Below are 13660 nucleotides of genomic sequence, written 5' to 3'. Positions count from 1 at the left end.
ATTTTAGGTTTATATACCATGACACAATATTTTCTATCGCCTGTCAATGATTTTGATCCACCAGAGGTCTATTAGGAGTATTAGAGGGTAATATTTCTAGAGGGTAATATTTTTTCCCCTCATTTGAATCTATGTTTGGGTCTCACAGAGTTAAAGATGATTAATCTTATACTTATGATCACCTTTACAGGGACGATCTACAAAAAGGGCTGTTGTTACCCTCAAATAAACAGTGATAGTTTTCCTTTGCCATTATATTCATGATTTAATATCAAATCTAAACAGATGTTATCTCTGATTGATACTAGTATAGCTGATAGTGCCAAATCTCTATGCTATTATGACTTTTTTATTGAGATGTTTAAGAAAGCTGTTCAAATTGTAACCATTCTTGGATTGACATTAAAGAGGCAAGCCAGGTTGTTTGGTTGATTTGTGAGTGAAGTCATCTGATTTGAATGGAACAAAACACAAATGTGTCCCAGTTGCATGTCACACATCCTGTCTGGTTTTTCCTGTCAGCTCTCAATGTAGTATAAACCAGTCCAACCACACTCCACTGCTCCACATATGAAGCACTTTAAAACCATCTGAGGAGCCCCAAGGTCTGACTGGGAGGCATGGGTGGAGGTCCCCAAGGTCTGACTGGGAGGCATGGGTGTATGTCCCAAATCCCACTGGGCAAAAACTGGTTGAATAAACATTGTGTCCATGTCATTTAAATAAATAAAAAATGTGGTGATGTTGAATCAATGTGGAAAACCGTTTGGTTTTGCAAAAAGTCAACAATGTAAGGGATTTTCGTCATTTATTCACCCAACTTGCCACCTAAATCCAATGACGTGGTGAAATGGTTTGTTGATTTCAAACTGAATTCACGTAATTGCAAATCAAAACTAGATGTTGAACTGATGTCTTTGCCCAGTGGGATCGTACTCTAATTCCCTATAAAGTGCACTAGGCTACTTCTGACCAGACAAGCACATTGTCCCCCTCTCTGTGGCTGAGGTCCCTGATGATCTTCTTGGCCATCCTGCGACACCTGGTGTTGTAGGCGTCCTGTAGGGCAGGCAGTGTGCACCCAATGGTGCTCTCAGCTGCATGTTTCACCCTCTGAAGAGCCTTGTGGTTTCTAATGTTTCAGAGGCTAATGATGCCACAATAATCACTGACACACACAAATACGATTAAGAGATACATCTGGGCCTAAGGAGATGCACTGTGCTTGAAATAATAATTTAGTTTAGGACCTGTACAGGATGCAATTTAGGAAGCATTACATTTTTGCAACTGAGGGTCTCAGGGTTAAGTGAATATAGTGCTAAAGATTTGTATTTGGTTGCAAATCCCTCGCTAAAATAAGTGAATTGTTATGCATAATGTAGAATTTAGCATAACAACTGTCAGTCCAATGACATTTATTTCACTGACATAACAATAATACTGTAAAGTTACGGTGTAAGAGGTAGCTTATGGTATAAGAGGTACAGTTGAAGTCGGAGGTTTACATACACCTTAGCCAAATACATTCAAACTCAGTTTTTCACAATTCCTGACATTTAATCCTAGTACAAATTCCCTGTCTTAGGTCAGTTAGGATCACAACTTTATTTTAAGAATGTGAAATGTCAGAATAATAGTAGAGAGAATTATTTATTTCAGCTTTTATTTCTGTCATCACATTCCCAGTGGGTCAGAAGTTTACATACACTCAATTTGTATTTTGTAGCATTGCCTTTAAATTGTTTAACTTGAGTCAAATGTTTCGGGTAGCCGTCCACAAGCTTCTCACAATAAGTTGGGTGAATTTTGGCCCATTCCTCTTGACAGAGCTGGTGTAACTGAGTCAGGTTTGTAGGACCTCCGTGCTCGCACACGCTTTTTCAGTTCTGCTAACAAATTGTCTATGGGATTGAGGTCAGGGCTTTGTGACGGCCACTCCAATACCTTGACTTTGTTGTCCTTAAGCCATTTTGCCACAACTTTGAAAGTATGCTTTGGGTCATTGTTCATTTGGAAGTACCATTTGCGACCAAGCTTTAACTTCCTGACTGATGTCTTGAGATGTTGCTTCAATATATTCACATAATTTTCCTGCCTCATGATTTCCTGCCTATTTTGTGAAGTGCACCCGTCCATCCTGCAGCAAAGCACCCCCACAACATGATGCTGCCACCCCCGTTCTTCACGGTTGGGATGGTGTTCTTCAGGTTGCAAGCCTCCCCCTTTTTTCTCCAAACATTACGATAGTCATTATGGCAAAAACTTTCTATTTTTGTTTCAACAGAACAGAGGACATTTCTCCAAAAAGTACGATCTTTGTCCCCATGTGCAGTTGCAAACCGTAGTTTGGCTTTTTTATGGTGGTTTTGGAGCAGTGGCTTCTTCCTTGCTGAGCGGCCTTTCAGGTTATGTCGATATAAGACTCGTTTTACTGTGGATATAGATACTTTTGTACCTGTTTCCTCCAGCATCTTCACAGGGTCCTTTGCTGTTGTTCTAGGATTGATTTGCACTTTTTGCTCTCAAGTACGTTCATCTCTAGGAATGTGTCTCCTTCCTGAGCGGTATGACGGCTGCGTGGTCCCATGGTGTTTATACTTGTGTACTATTGTTTGTACAGAGGAACATGGTACCTTCAGGCATTTGGAAATTGCTCCCAAGGATGAACCAGACTTGTGGAGGTCTACAATTTATTTTCTGAGGTCTTGGCTGATTTCTTTTGATTTTCAGATGATGTCAATCAAAGAGGCACTGAGTTTGAAGGTAGGCCTTGAAATACATCCACAGGTACACCTCCAATTTACTCAAATGATATCAATTAGCCGATCAGAAGCTTCTAAAGCCATGACATAATTTTCTGGAATTTTCCAAGCTGTTTAAAGGCACAGTCAACTTGCTGTTTTAAACTTCTGACCCACTGGAATTGTGATACAGTGAAATAATCTGTCTGTAAACAATTGTTGGAAAAATGACTTGTGTCATGCACAAAGTAGATGTCCTAACCGACTTGCCAAAACCATAGTTTGTTATCAAGAATTTTGTGGAGTGGTGGAAACCAAGTTTTAATGACTCCAACCTAAGTGTATGTAAACCTCCGACTTCAACAGTAACTTTTTCAGAGGTATTTTTTCTCTGTAAAAATCTAGCCCAACCAGCCTCTTTTAGCTTGGCCTGAGAGAACCAAACCAACTGGCTTTCAACCCTGAGTATCATCAGAGTATGTGAAAGTTATATGTAATGGTGAAAGTTTTTTCACAGAGAGCAGAGTGACAGCTTAATGTGAAGTAAAGCCAATGATTTGTTTTGTACCTGGCTTCATGTAGCACGATTAGCCTAACCTAGCCTTTCTTCTTCTCCCCTCTCTTCTCACTTCCTCCTCTTCCTCCCCTCTCCCTCCACTTCTGTCCCTTCACCTCTCCTGCCAAACTCTCCCTTTTTCTCCACCACTCTCATTTGCTCCACTCCCCTATCCTCTCTTCCCCTTTTCCATACTATTTTCTGTTCTCAGGAACGAAGTGAGGGCATGGCAGCTCGTGTGGACGTGTCCTCTGGTGAGGTGGGCCAAGCAGGAGATGCAGGTATCAAGCCTGAGCTTGGCCCCAAACCCTGCCTGATTCCCAAACCCTTTTCACTGCAGAGAAACACCACATTCCGCTCCATCCTAGCCCCAAAGACACCAGAGCATAGCAAACCAGAGCCTTGTCAGCCTATTAGTGCCCCTGTGTCTGACTCAAGCAGCGTTGTGAAACTCGATGCAGAGAGCACCACGATACCTGAACTGACCAATGCTCTCGAAGTTCCTTCAGCCATAACACCCCAAACTGAATCGACCCACACTACTGAACAAAACCAAATTGCTCTTTCTACATCCCTTACTACCCCAAAATCTGAGCCACCAGCTAGTACCACATCTGACCCAACTGGAACCTCAGAGGCAAATCAAGTCAGTCTTTCTGAACTGGACGAACATGGCCCCTCTGATACAGGCCACTCCGCCACTGGAACTGAGCCTGTACCATCACCATCAGTCACCTCAACTCCTCTTCAACCGCAGTCTGAAAACACTGTGAGTGAGCCCACCCCTGCGGTCGTCAGGCGCCACGCTGGGAAGGATCAGGCAGCCCACTTGGGAGGAGGCAGGAAGCGGCTGTCCATGGAGCTCACCTCCAGGTTTGAGTCGGCCGGCCTCTCACTCCCCTCACACCCACCAGCTAACCAGGAACGGGAACAGGTGACCATGAGAGAGACTGCAGTCTCCAAAGTGTCAGTCCTCAGGGCGAAAGAGGAAGAGAAAGTCACTGATTCACCAGGGTCGCCGTCTGAACCAGAGTGCAGACTCAAGCACTCAACACCACTGAATGAAGAGAGGGATGGAGAAGGGGTAAAGGAGGAAGGAGAAAAGAAAGGGAGCAGCATACAACGGAGGATCAGTCTGCTGCTGGACTCCTCCTCGAGGCCAGAGGCTCTGACCAATAGGGAGGAAGTACCTCGTCCAATGAAACAAGCAGTCAGTTCTGGTGGTGTGAAACAGCGGATCAAAGACTGGGCAGCAGACACACCGCCTGTTCGGGCATCCAATCAGAGGGTGGATGTTGCCCCTCAACCATTCCCTGTCAGAGTACACCCTGTGTTGAGTGTCACTGGGGGGTCGTTGGCGACGAGCAAAAGCGTTCAGCTAGCTCCTCGAGAGGACAAGGCTTCCACCCTACTTCACACTGGACATTCTGGGATAGAAGATGAGGAGGAGGATGATGAAGACGAGGATGAGGAAGAGGAGGAGGGAGAGAAGGAGGAGAACATGGTACCACTCTACAAAACAGTAGGGATACGTCTTGGACAGGAAGATGAAGGGGAAAAACAGGAGCTAGTGGTTGATCAAATAGGGAAAGAGATGGAGGCTAAGGTAAAAGAGGAGGAAAAACTTGCAGAAGTGGATAAATTAAAACAGCTGGAACTAGAAGAGAGACAGGCAGAAGATGAGAAGGAGAGAGAAAGACAAAAAGTAGTGGAGAGGGAAAGGGAGGGACAGAGAGAGGAGGAGAGGGAAAGGGAGAGACAGAGACAGGAGGAAGAGAGAAAGAGGGAAGAAGAGGAGGAGAGAAAAAGACAAAGAGAAATGGAGAGGGAAATGAAGAGACAGAGACAGAGAGAGGATGAAAGGGATAGGGAGAGACAGAGAGATAAAGAAGAGAGAGAGAGAAAGAGGAAAGAAGAGAAGGAGAGAGAAAGACAGATTGAACTTGAGAGGGAAAGGGAGCGACAGAGAGAGGAAGAAGAGAGAAAGAGGGAAGAAGAGGAGGAGAGAGAAAGACAGATTGAACTTGAGAGGGAAAGGGAGCGACAGAGAGAGGAAGAAAAGCGAAAGAGGAAAGAAGAGGAGGAGAAAGAAAGACAGATTGAACTTGAGAGGGAAAGGGAGCGACAGAGAGAGGAAGAAGAGCGAAAGAGGGAAGAAGAGGCGGAGAGAAAAAGACAGATTGAACTTGAGAGGGAAAGGGAGAGACAGAGAGAAGAAGAAGAGAGAAAGAGGGAAGAAGAGGGGGAGAGAAAAAGACAAAGAGAAATGGAGAGGGAAATGAAGAGACAGAGAGAGGAGGAGAGGGAAAGGGAGAGACAGAGAGAGGAGGAAGAGAGAAAGAGGGAAGAAGAGGAGAGAGAAAGACAGATTGAACTTGAGAGGGAAAGGGAGAGACAGAGAGAGGAAGAAGAGAGAAAGAGGGAGGAAGAGGAGGAGAGAAAAAGACAAAGAGAAATGGAGAGGGAAATGAAGAGACAGAGACAGAGAGAGGAGGAAAGGGATAGGGAGAGACAGAGAGATGAAGCAGAGAGAGAGAGAAATAGGAAAGAAGAGAAGGAGAGAGAAAGACAGATTGAACTTGAGAAGGAAAGGGAGCAACAGAGAGAGGAGGAAGGGAGAGAGAGAAAGAGGAAAGAAGAGAAGGAGAGAGAAAGACAGATAGAACTTGAGAAGAAAAGGGAGAGACAGCGAGAGGAGGAAGAGAGAAAGATAAAGAGGAAAGAAGAGGAGAGAGAAAGACTGATAGAATTTGAGAAGGAAAGGGAGAGACAGAGAGAGGAGGACGAGAGAGAGAGAAAGAGGAAAGAAGAGAAGGACAGAGAAAGACAGATAGAACTTGAGAAGGAAAGGGAGAGACAGAGAGAAGAGGAAGAGAGAAAGAGGAAAGAAGAGAAGGGAGAAAGACAGAGAGAAGTGGAAGGGGAAAAGGAGAGACAGGTAGAGGAAGGAGAGAGGGGGAAGCTTAGGATGAAAGAGGAGAGATTGAGAGAGAAGGAAAGGGAGAAACTCAAAGAAAAAGAGCGAGAAATGGAAATACAGAGAGAGGAGGAAAGGATGCAGGAAGATGAGATAAAGAGAGAAGAAGATCGGGAGAAAGAAGAAGCAGAGTCCCCAATCCAATTCATCACTCTTAAACCTGACCAACCTCCAAAGCCAGAGCCTCCTTCTCCCTCAACTACCGTCCCCATCATAGAACCCATACCAAAGGAAGAGAAGCAGCCTCACATCGAGGTGGTCTACGACGACTTCTCTGTCAAAGAGGAGAAGCCTCTTATCAAGATGGTCTATGATGATTTCTCCGTCAAGCCCCGGCGGTGGGGGTCTCAGGCCAGGTTCCTTGCTGACCGTGCCCAGGTCGAGTCACCCTGCCCTGGAACAGAGGAGCCTGAGTCACTGGGCTCCTCGGAATCCGACCCCCAGAGAACCGTTGTTGACACCCAGGAGCCAGCCCAAGAGAGTCCAGTCAGCGTCGAACCTCACCCAGCCGAGAGGGATCTAGAGGGGGGAGTCCTCACCCCAAAGGACGGGACAGAGAATAAGGAGGAGGGCACCAGCATGGACACGGAGGAGGTAAGCAAGGGGAATATCAACTGGGGAGAAAATATGAAAATTATAACACAAAAAGGGTATTTAATGGCCTAGGTCATTTTCCTTTCCAACACTGGTGTGGATTGACTTTCCATTGGCTTAAACCCTGGTGGTATACTGGGGAAATTGTGTTTCCATAAGAATCCACATAAAGGTATTTATGGGGGTAGCCATAGAGATACTTATCATTTTTATATTTAATTCTGCGTTACAAGCTATTATAAAATCTCAAAGCAGGTTACACGGGTATTGGCTAAATATCAAGGTATCCCTTTAATGTGGTACTACCTGTTAAAGGAACAGGTATGAAGTCACTGCTAAAGAAGGCAGTGTGTGTGAGTGTGTGTGTGTGTGTGTGTGTGTGTGTGTGTGTGTAACTGTAAATAGTTGGATCAAGGTGTGTCATTGTGTAATGATACTGACATGCCCTGAAACCAGAACCTATTCACTACCTACCCTGCCTGCTACCTAGATAACCATAGGTACAAATAGGTGTTGGTTCAAGGGGTGTGTAGTTATACACAGACTCTCTGTCTCTCTTACACACACACACACACACACACACACACACACACACACACACACACACACACACACACACACACACACACACACACACACACACACACACACACACACACACACACGCACACACACACACATGCATACAGACTTGCACAAGCACACAAAAATACACATACAATACAAATACACCCGGGTACATACACTAACAGACAATGACAATGCCTACTTGGTCTTGGTGATATTTCATTCACTTCTTGTGGTTTTCTACTGAATGAGAAGTTGTCATTGAGCAATAACTTATTGTGGCTCTCTGCTGCCCCCATGCAGTACAGAGACAGAATTACAAAACACATTGGGATATTTGACAGAATTTAGAACTTGAGTATAAGTAAATAGGAAAGTGTTTCTTTAATGAGGAATTCCCTTGGGTAATATAGCTAAGTAGTCTCAAATATCCCCACATATACTTTGTGTGTGGGCGTGTGTGCTTGCTTCCGTGTGTGAGCGAGAAATAGAAAGTAACCGAGATCGAGACATTTCACTTCCCTTCCATCACTACTGCAGTCTTTGTCTTCCTTTAATTTCACCTTCACTCAATGTATTTCTCTACTAGAAAAGGTTTGTATATACAATGACTTGTCCCATAGTACCAATTATATTGTCTTATGAAATTCGGATTGTTGGTCTGTTTAAGTTAATAAGTATTTTAGTTTCAGGTTGCATATGTCTTTTGTTGCGATCTAAAAACAATAAATAAAATGTATATATAAAAATAAAAGGGTTGTAATATAGGGAGGGAATTAGAATAGCCATATCTCCTCTTTTAGCTGTTTGACATAGATATGAAAAAGGACATTGGAAGATATAGGAAGGATAGGCCAGACTAAGGGTGATGTATAAAGGAGGAAGACAGAGAGAGAAGATATTGTGTACGGATAAATAGGGATAAACTGATGAAGAAGTGTTAAAATAGAAATGCCTGAGGCTTCTATGGGTGAGTGATCTCTTCTGCTCATAGAATAACGAATAGCTATACTGTATATTGAAAGCTGTCACACTTGTGTTCATTGTGAAAGAGAACTAGAGAAGTCAGGGCAGTTAGCATGGCTAAATAGGAAGGTATCTCTTTAGAGCCACACCGTGCACACCACAAATAGTGTAGCTTTACTGTAGAATATCAATCTCGTTCTACTCGCTGAGAAGAGCATGAAATCACCACTAAAAAAGTCAAGCTATTACACGCACATTGGCAGGACTAAGAGGTAGCAGCTAACAACATGCTGTAGTATTTTGATCATGCAAACCCTGCAAAATCTGAATTTGAATTAAGCGTTTAGTGACAGATGCAGATGAAGACAATTTAGACCTACGCAATTAGTTTATTTTTTTACAAATTTTTTATTTTCAATTTCATAAAAGCAGATGAATATTGACACATATTAATGCAGATGGGTACAATTCATGGTACATGGTAAAATAAGTGAAAATATATTAGGTGGTATATTAACAAATCATAAAACATTTCCAGCCAGAGATAATCATTATTATAAACAAATAGAGCAATAGAAAAAGACACCCAAACCCACACACAAAAAAGTACAAATACAAAACAAAATGTGGTGAGGGGCTTTATTTCATGCCATTAATACTGCCACCTGCAATCAGGGATTTTTTTTATCAGGAGTATAATTCATTGTCTGATCCATCCTGCTGACTTGGATGGGATTATGTCATCTTTTCATTAACCCATCAGAAGTCCCACCCAGTCCTCAATGGCACTGCCCATGCTGATATAGGCTTTGTGGCACGTGAGCCATCTATCCAAGTCTATGTTTTCCTTATATTTAGCTCACTTCCTCAATTCACTTTCATTTGAATGAGTGAGTTACCATTTAGTCCAGTAGATGGTGCTAAATAACCGAACGATATTTACTTGTACAAAAGCTGAAGTTACCTTTCAGTGAGTCTAATTATATTTACTTCCCATCGTGGGAATCCCTCACTCCTTTCACTGGTTTCATGCAGATTTGAAAAGTTAATAATGAGCATTGTCAAAGGAGGACAGAAATTGTGTTACTAGTTACAAGCATTTCGCTATCTCACAATAACATCTGCTAACCATGTGTTAATGACCAATACATTTGATTTGATTAGTTAATCCCCCAATCAATGCTCAATATGTATAGGATGTAATTCATCAATATAAAACTAAACAACACATCTGTGAAGCTAAAACAGTCTTTTCCATGTAATATTATCTTTATGATTTTTTAAGGTGAGTCAGGTTTCTCCAGTAAGAGCTAGAGGGAGAAAGGCTATTTCTGGTCTGAGAGAGCAGAGTGTCAGTGTCAGTGTGTTTGCTCTCCAAACACAGGCTGAGCAGCCAACCATGAGGGCTGTTCAGACTGACTGACTGACTGATTGACTGACTGACTGACGGATTGATTGACAGATTGACTGATTGATAGATGGACAGTATGTAGTAGTGGAAAGTTGCATGCATAACTTAATAAGATATTAGAATCCTGCCCTCACCCTCCATCCATTAACACTGTTCAACAACCCCACTTCTCTCATGATAGCAATTCATAAATACCATACATGGTACGACAAGCTAGATCTTGCTCTCTGTCTCTCTCCCTCCGTCCCTTGTCACCCCCCCTCCCTTTGCCGAGAGAGTGCCTCTCTCCCTCTCTCGCTCTCTCTCTCTCTCCCTCTCTCTCTCTCTCTCTCTCTCTCCCTCTCTCTCTCTCTCTCTCTCTCTCTCATAAACATGGACGCACAAACACACAGTGAAAGCAATACGGCTAGAGGTAGGGCTCATCGACTGACAGGAAAGTTCCTCTTCTATTTTCCTCTTCCCCCGTTTTCTTTCTCACACATACGCAAACACTGTCTCTCTGTCCTTTCTCTCTCTTTCTCCTTCTACCTCACACACTCTCTCCACATACCTCTATCTCTCTCTCCCTGTTTCTCTCTCTCATTCTGTCTCTCTCCCTGTTCCTCTCTCACTCAGTCTCTCTCTCGCTGTCTCACTCGTTCTCTCTCTCTCTCTCTCCCCAAGCCTGAAAAATTTAGATTTGGACTCAGGCACCTGCCCATTACCTACAGCACAGAGAAAGGGCGAGACGGAGGCAACAGCAGAGCAGCACCTTGGTCCATCCTCACCTTCCTGTGGGATTTTCCACCTTCCTTCCTAACACAGAGCCCAGCTTTGATTGTTGTTTTCTGGGAACGTTCACTCAACTCTGTGGAGATAAAAGCAGAGAATTAAGCTCAACTCACCTGGTTGTGCATGAATGGATGCAAGGAGAAGTCAAGATTCCCATCTGGTTTTCCCATTTTTCTAAAAGAAATGGGAGGAAGGGTCTGAGAGAACCTGGGAGTTACGTGGTCTTTAACTGCGGGAGAGACAGACAGGTTTGGTTTGTGAACGAGGGAATGTGTCAGAGCAAGAGAGAAAGAGAGAGAGAAAGAGACTTAATATATAAAGAACATGCGAGAGCTTAAGTAGTTGTACGTAGATGAAGAGTAGATATAGGCTAGGTAGTCCATCTGGCTGGCTGGGTTTGACATTGAACGTAAACAATACAATAAGGAAAATAGTCTATCAGCTGCAACAGGAGTCATAGATTGATAACTTACAGTGTGTTTTCACTTTCAGACTGTTTCTTAGTGTTTGACAGAGTCTAGTTGTCACTGTGTGTGCTCAGGTTTTCCTAGTCCCATCCATTGTGGTGAGCCCTGCGGTGTCAGAGGAAAGTTTTGTTGTATTCAGAGCACATGGTCGGCCAGTTCACATGATTGGCAGGGCTAAACAGGAAGAGTTGTTTCAGTAAGTGGGAGTGAGGTGTATACAGAAGCATGCTTTGAGCCTAAATTGGACTTTGATTAACTCAAACTGGACTGGTTACTGTTTACTTTCCGTGAGGAGGACATGTTCTATCGCTGCCATCTTTGACCTTTGTCCTCTGAAACCAGGAAGTAAATAAAACACAGCCAGGGAAGGAGGACTTCTCAACCTCCACACCCCAAACCTTAATCCAACCCAAAAAAGTATTGACTCTTGGTTAGCACATTCTGCTGGTTTCCATATTAACCCGGTCACCACTGTGACCACTCAGCATTATCACGGTGGTAGCCAATAGACATGCAGAACCTGGGCGGTAAACTGTCCTCCGCCCAGGTCCAGGTCTCTAGCTGGGTGGGCAGCATGCGTCGTTCCCTACAGGGGGCACTGAATTTAGTCTGGGAAAATGATGATGAAGAGGATGAGGTGGTGAAAGAAGATCAAGAGGAGGAGAAGGTAGAGCAGGAGTAGGGAGAAGGTGGGGGCGGGAGGTTCCATAGGGCCGTGTGTCCACTGCATAGCTTTGCCTCCCAGAGCCGGCGATCCCTGAGGTTGTTCTCGGTCCGGAGTCGCCAGCGGATCAAGCTAAGTAGACGGGCAGCAGACACCAGCGCTGTAAGGGAACTCATCTGAACAACGTCATTATCTGCTCTTGAACCAGACTGTTTTTAGAATGAACATAGACCTAAAAGTTCTACTTAGCCAAACAGCTTAATTCCCTAAATAGTCTGAAGGTCACTACCACTTCTTTCTCCCCCTCCATCTCTCCAACACGTTTCTACCTCTTTCTGCTTATTCCTATCCTTCTCGCCCCTCAGAGGCTTGTGTAGGCCTATGGTTTGTGTGTGTGTGTGCGTGTGTGTGCGTGTGTGTGTGTGTGTGTGTGTGTGTGTGTGTGTGTGTGTGTGTGTGTGTGTGTGTGTGTGCCGTGTTTATCAGTGTGCGTACGGTTAGCATTTCCCTCTGTCAGTGGTGTGAATGAGAGTCTGGGGAAAGTGACAGGAGGCCTGAGGAAAAGAGATAAGATCCATGGAAACACTGTAGCGTGCGTGCATGTGTGCATGTGTGTGTCAGTGTGTGTGTCAGTGTGTGTCAGTGTGTGTGTGTGTGTGTGTGTGTGTGTGTGTGTGTGTGTGTGTGTGTGTGTGTCTGTGTGTGTCTGTGTGTGTCTGTGTGTGTCTGTGTGTGTCTGTGTGTGTCTGTGGGCATGCATGTGTGTGTGTGTATGCTCCTTGCTATGAATATCTGCTCATGCTAACCTCACACCTTTCAAGGCCCATGTTTTTGTGTCCATGTATAGTCTTTCTATTGCTCTCACTGCAGAACACATTTAGCAGAACCACACAGCTGTGTTGAATTGCTTACATCTCTGTAATAGAGCTGATGGTGTGGTTTGTGCTGTAGACCTGCAGAAAGGTAGACTGCTTCAGGGTGCAACAATATGCCGTCCATAACCACTAGTGTGTGTGAGTTTCTCGAAATTATGTGAGTGTGTTTTTTAAAACTCTGTTCTGTCTCGGAAGCGAGTATGTCTCCTTGCGTATATTTCTATCAGGCCTGCACATTCAATGTCTGAACACGTGCATGGGTAATTTTTGGTGTGGGTGAGTGTGTGTCTATGTGTATGTGTCATTTATTGCTGCATTGTTTAGAGGACATGCATTAGGTCCTTTTTCAGTCTGGATTGCTTTGAGCCCCCCCATAACTTTACTGTGAAGCACAGATGTTAAAATGAGGTGTGACTGCAGAGTACTACCTGCTCTGTCTTGACTTGTAACCCTCCCCCCTTAGGATCCCTTGTTGATGTCACTTGTTAAATCCACTTCAATCAGTGTAGATGAATTGGAGGAGACAGGTTAAATAAGGTTTTTAAGCCTTGCAACAATAGAGACATGGATTGTGTGTTTCATTCAGAGGGTGAATGGGCAAGACAAAATATTTACGTGCCTTTGAACAGTGGCAGGCACATTGGTTTGTGTCAAGAACTGCAACGCTGCTGGGTTTTTCTTTCTCAACAGTTTCCTGTGTGTATCAAGAATGGTCCACCACCAGCCAAGGTGCAATGCTGCTAAGTTTTTCACGCTCAACAGTTTCCTGTGTGTATCAATAATGGTCCACCACCAGCCAAGGACATCCAGCCACCTTGACACAACTGTGGGAAGCATTGGAGTCAACATGGGCCAGCATCCCTGTGGAACGCTTTCGACACCTTGTAGAGTCATGCCCCAACGAATTGAGGTTGTTCTGAGGGCAAAAGGGGGAGGTACAACTCAATATTAGAAAGTTGCTCTTACTTACTACTGCCTACCTTATTTGACATTGTAAGCTTTTTCTGTAAACAATTGCTAGCTGCCCTTTGGACTGCTATACAGCTGCCAATGCAACTCTGGCAATTT

The 13660-nt window shown here is 44.0% G+C and overlaps 1 protein-coding gene across 6 annotated transcripts in view; it reads left to right on the top strand.

Moving 5' to 3' along the window:
* The window catches only part of LOC129815337 (trichohyalin-like), a 29288-nt gene that overhangs the window by 1867 nt on the left and 13761 nt on the right, over positions 1-13660 (top strand). For 4 of the 6 annotated variants that reach the window (XM_055869055.1, XM_055869054.1, XM_055869056.1 and 1 more), the window contains exons 2-3: positions 2734-2790; positions 3512-6871. In XM_055869055.1, the coding sequence (XP_055725030.1) occupies positions 2734-2790; positions 3512-6871 (3417 nt within the window). The remainder of the gene's footprint in view (positions 1-2733; positions 2791-3511; positions 6872-13660) is intronic. The other 2 variants (XM_055869057.1, XM_055869058.1) reach the window with 2 other exon arrangements.

The sequence above is a fragment of the Salvelinus fontinalis genome, chromosome 18, assembly GCF_029448725.1.
Source record: "Salvelinus fontinalis isolate EN_2023a chromosome 18, ASM2944872v1, whole genome shotgun sequence".
Taxonomy (NCBI): domain Eukaryota; kingdom Metazoa; phylum Chordata; class Actinopteri; order Salmoniformes; family Salmonidae; genus Salvelinus; species Salvelinus fontinalis.
The sequence above is the reverse complement of the archived record's forward strand: the minus strand, read 5'-3'. Positions and strand labels throughout refer to the sequence as shown.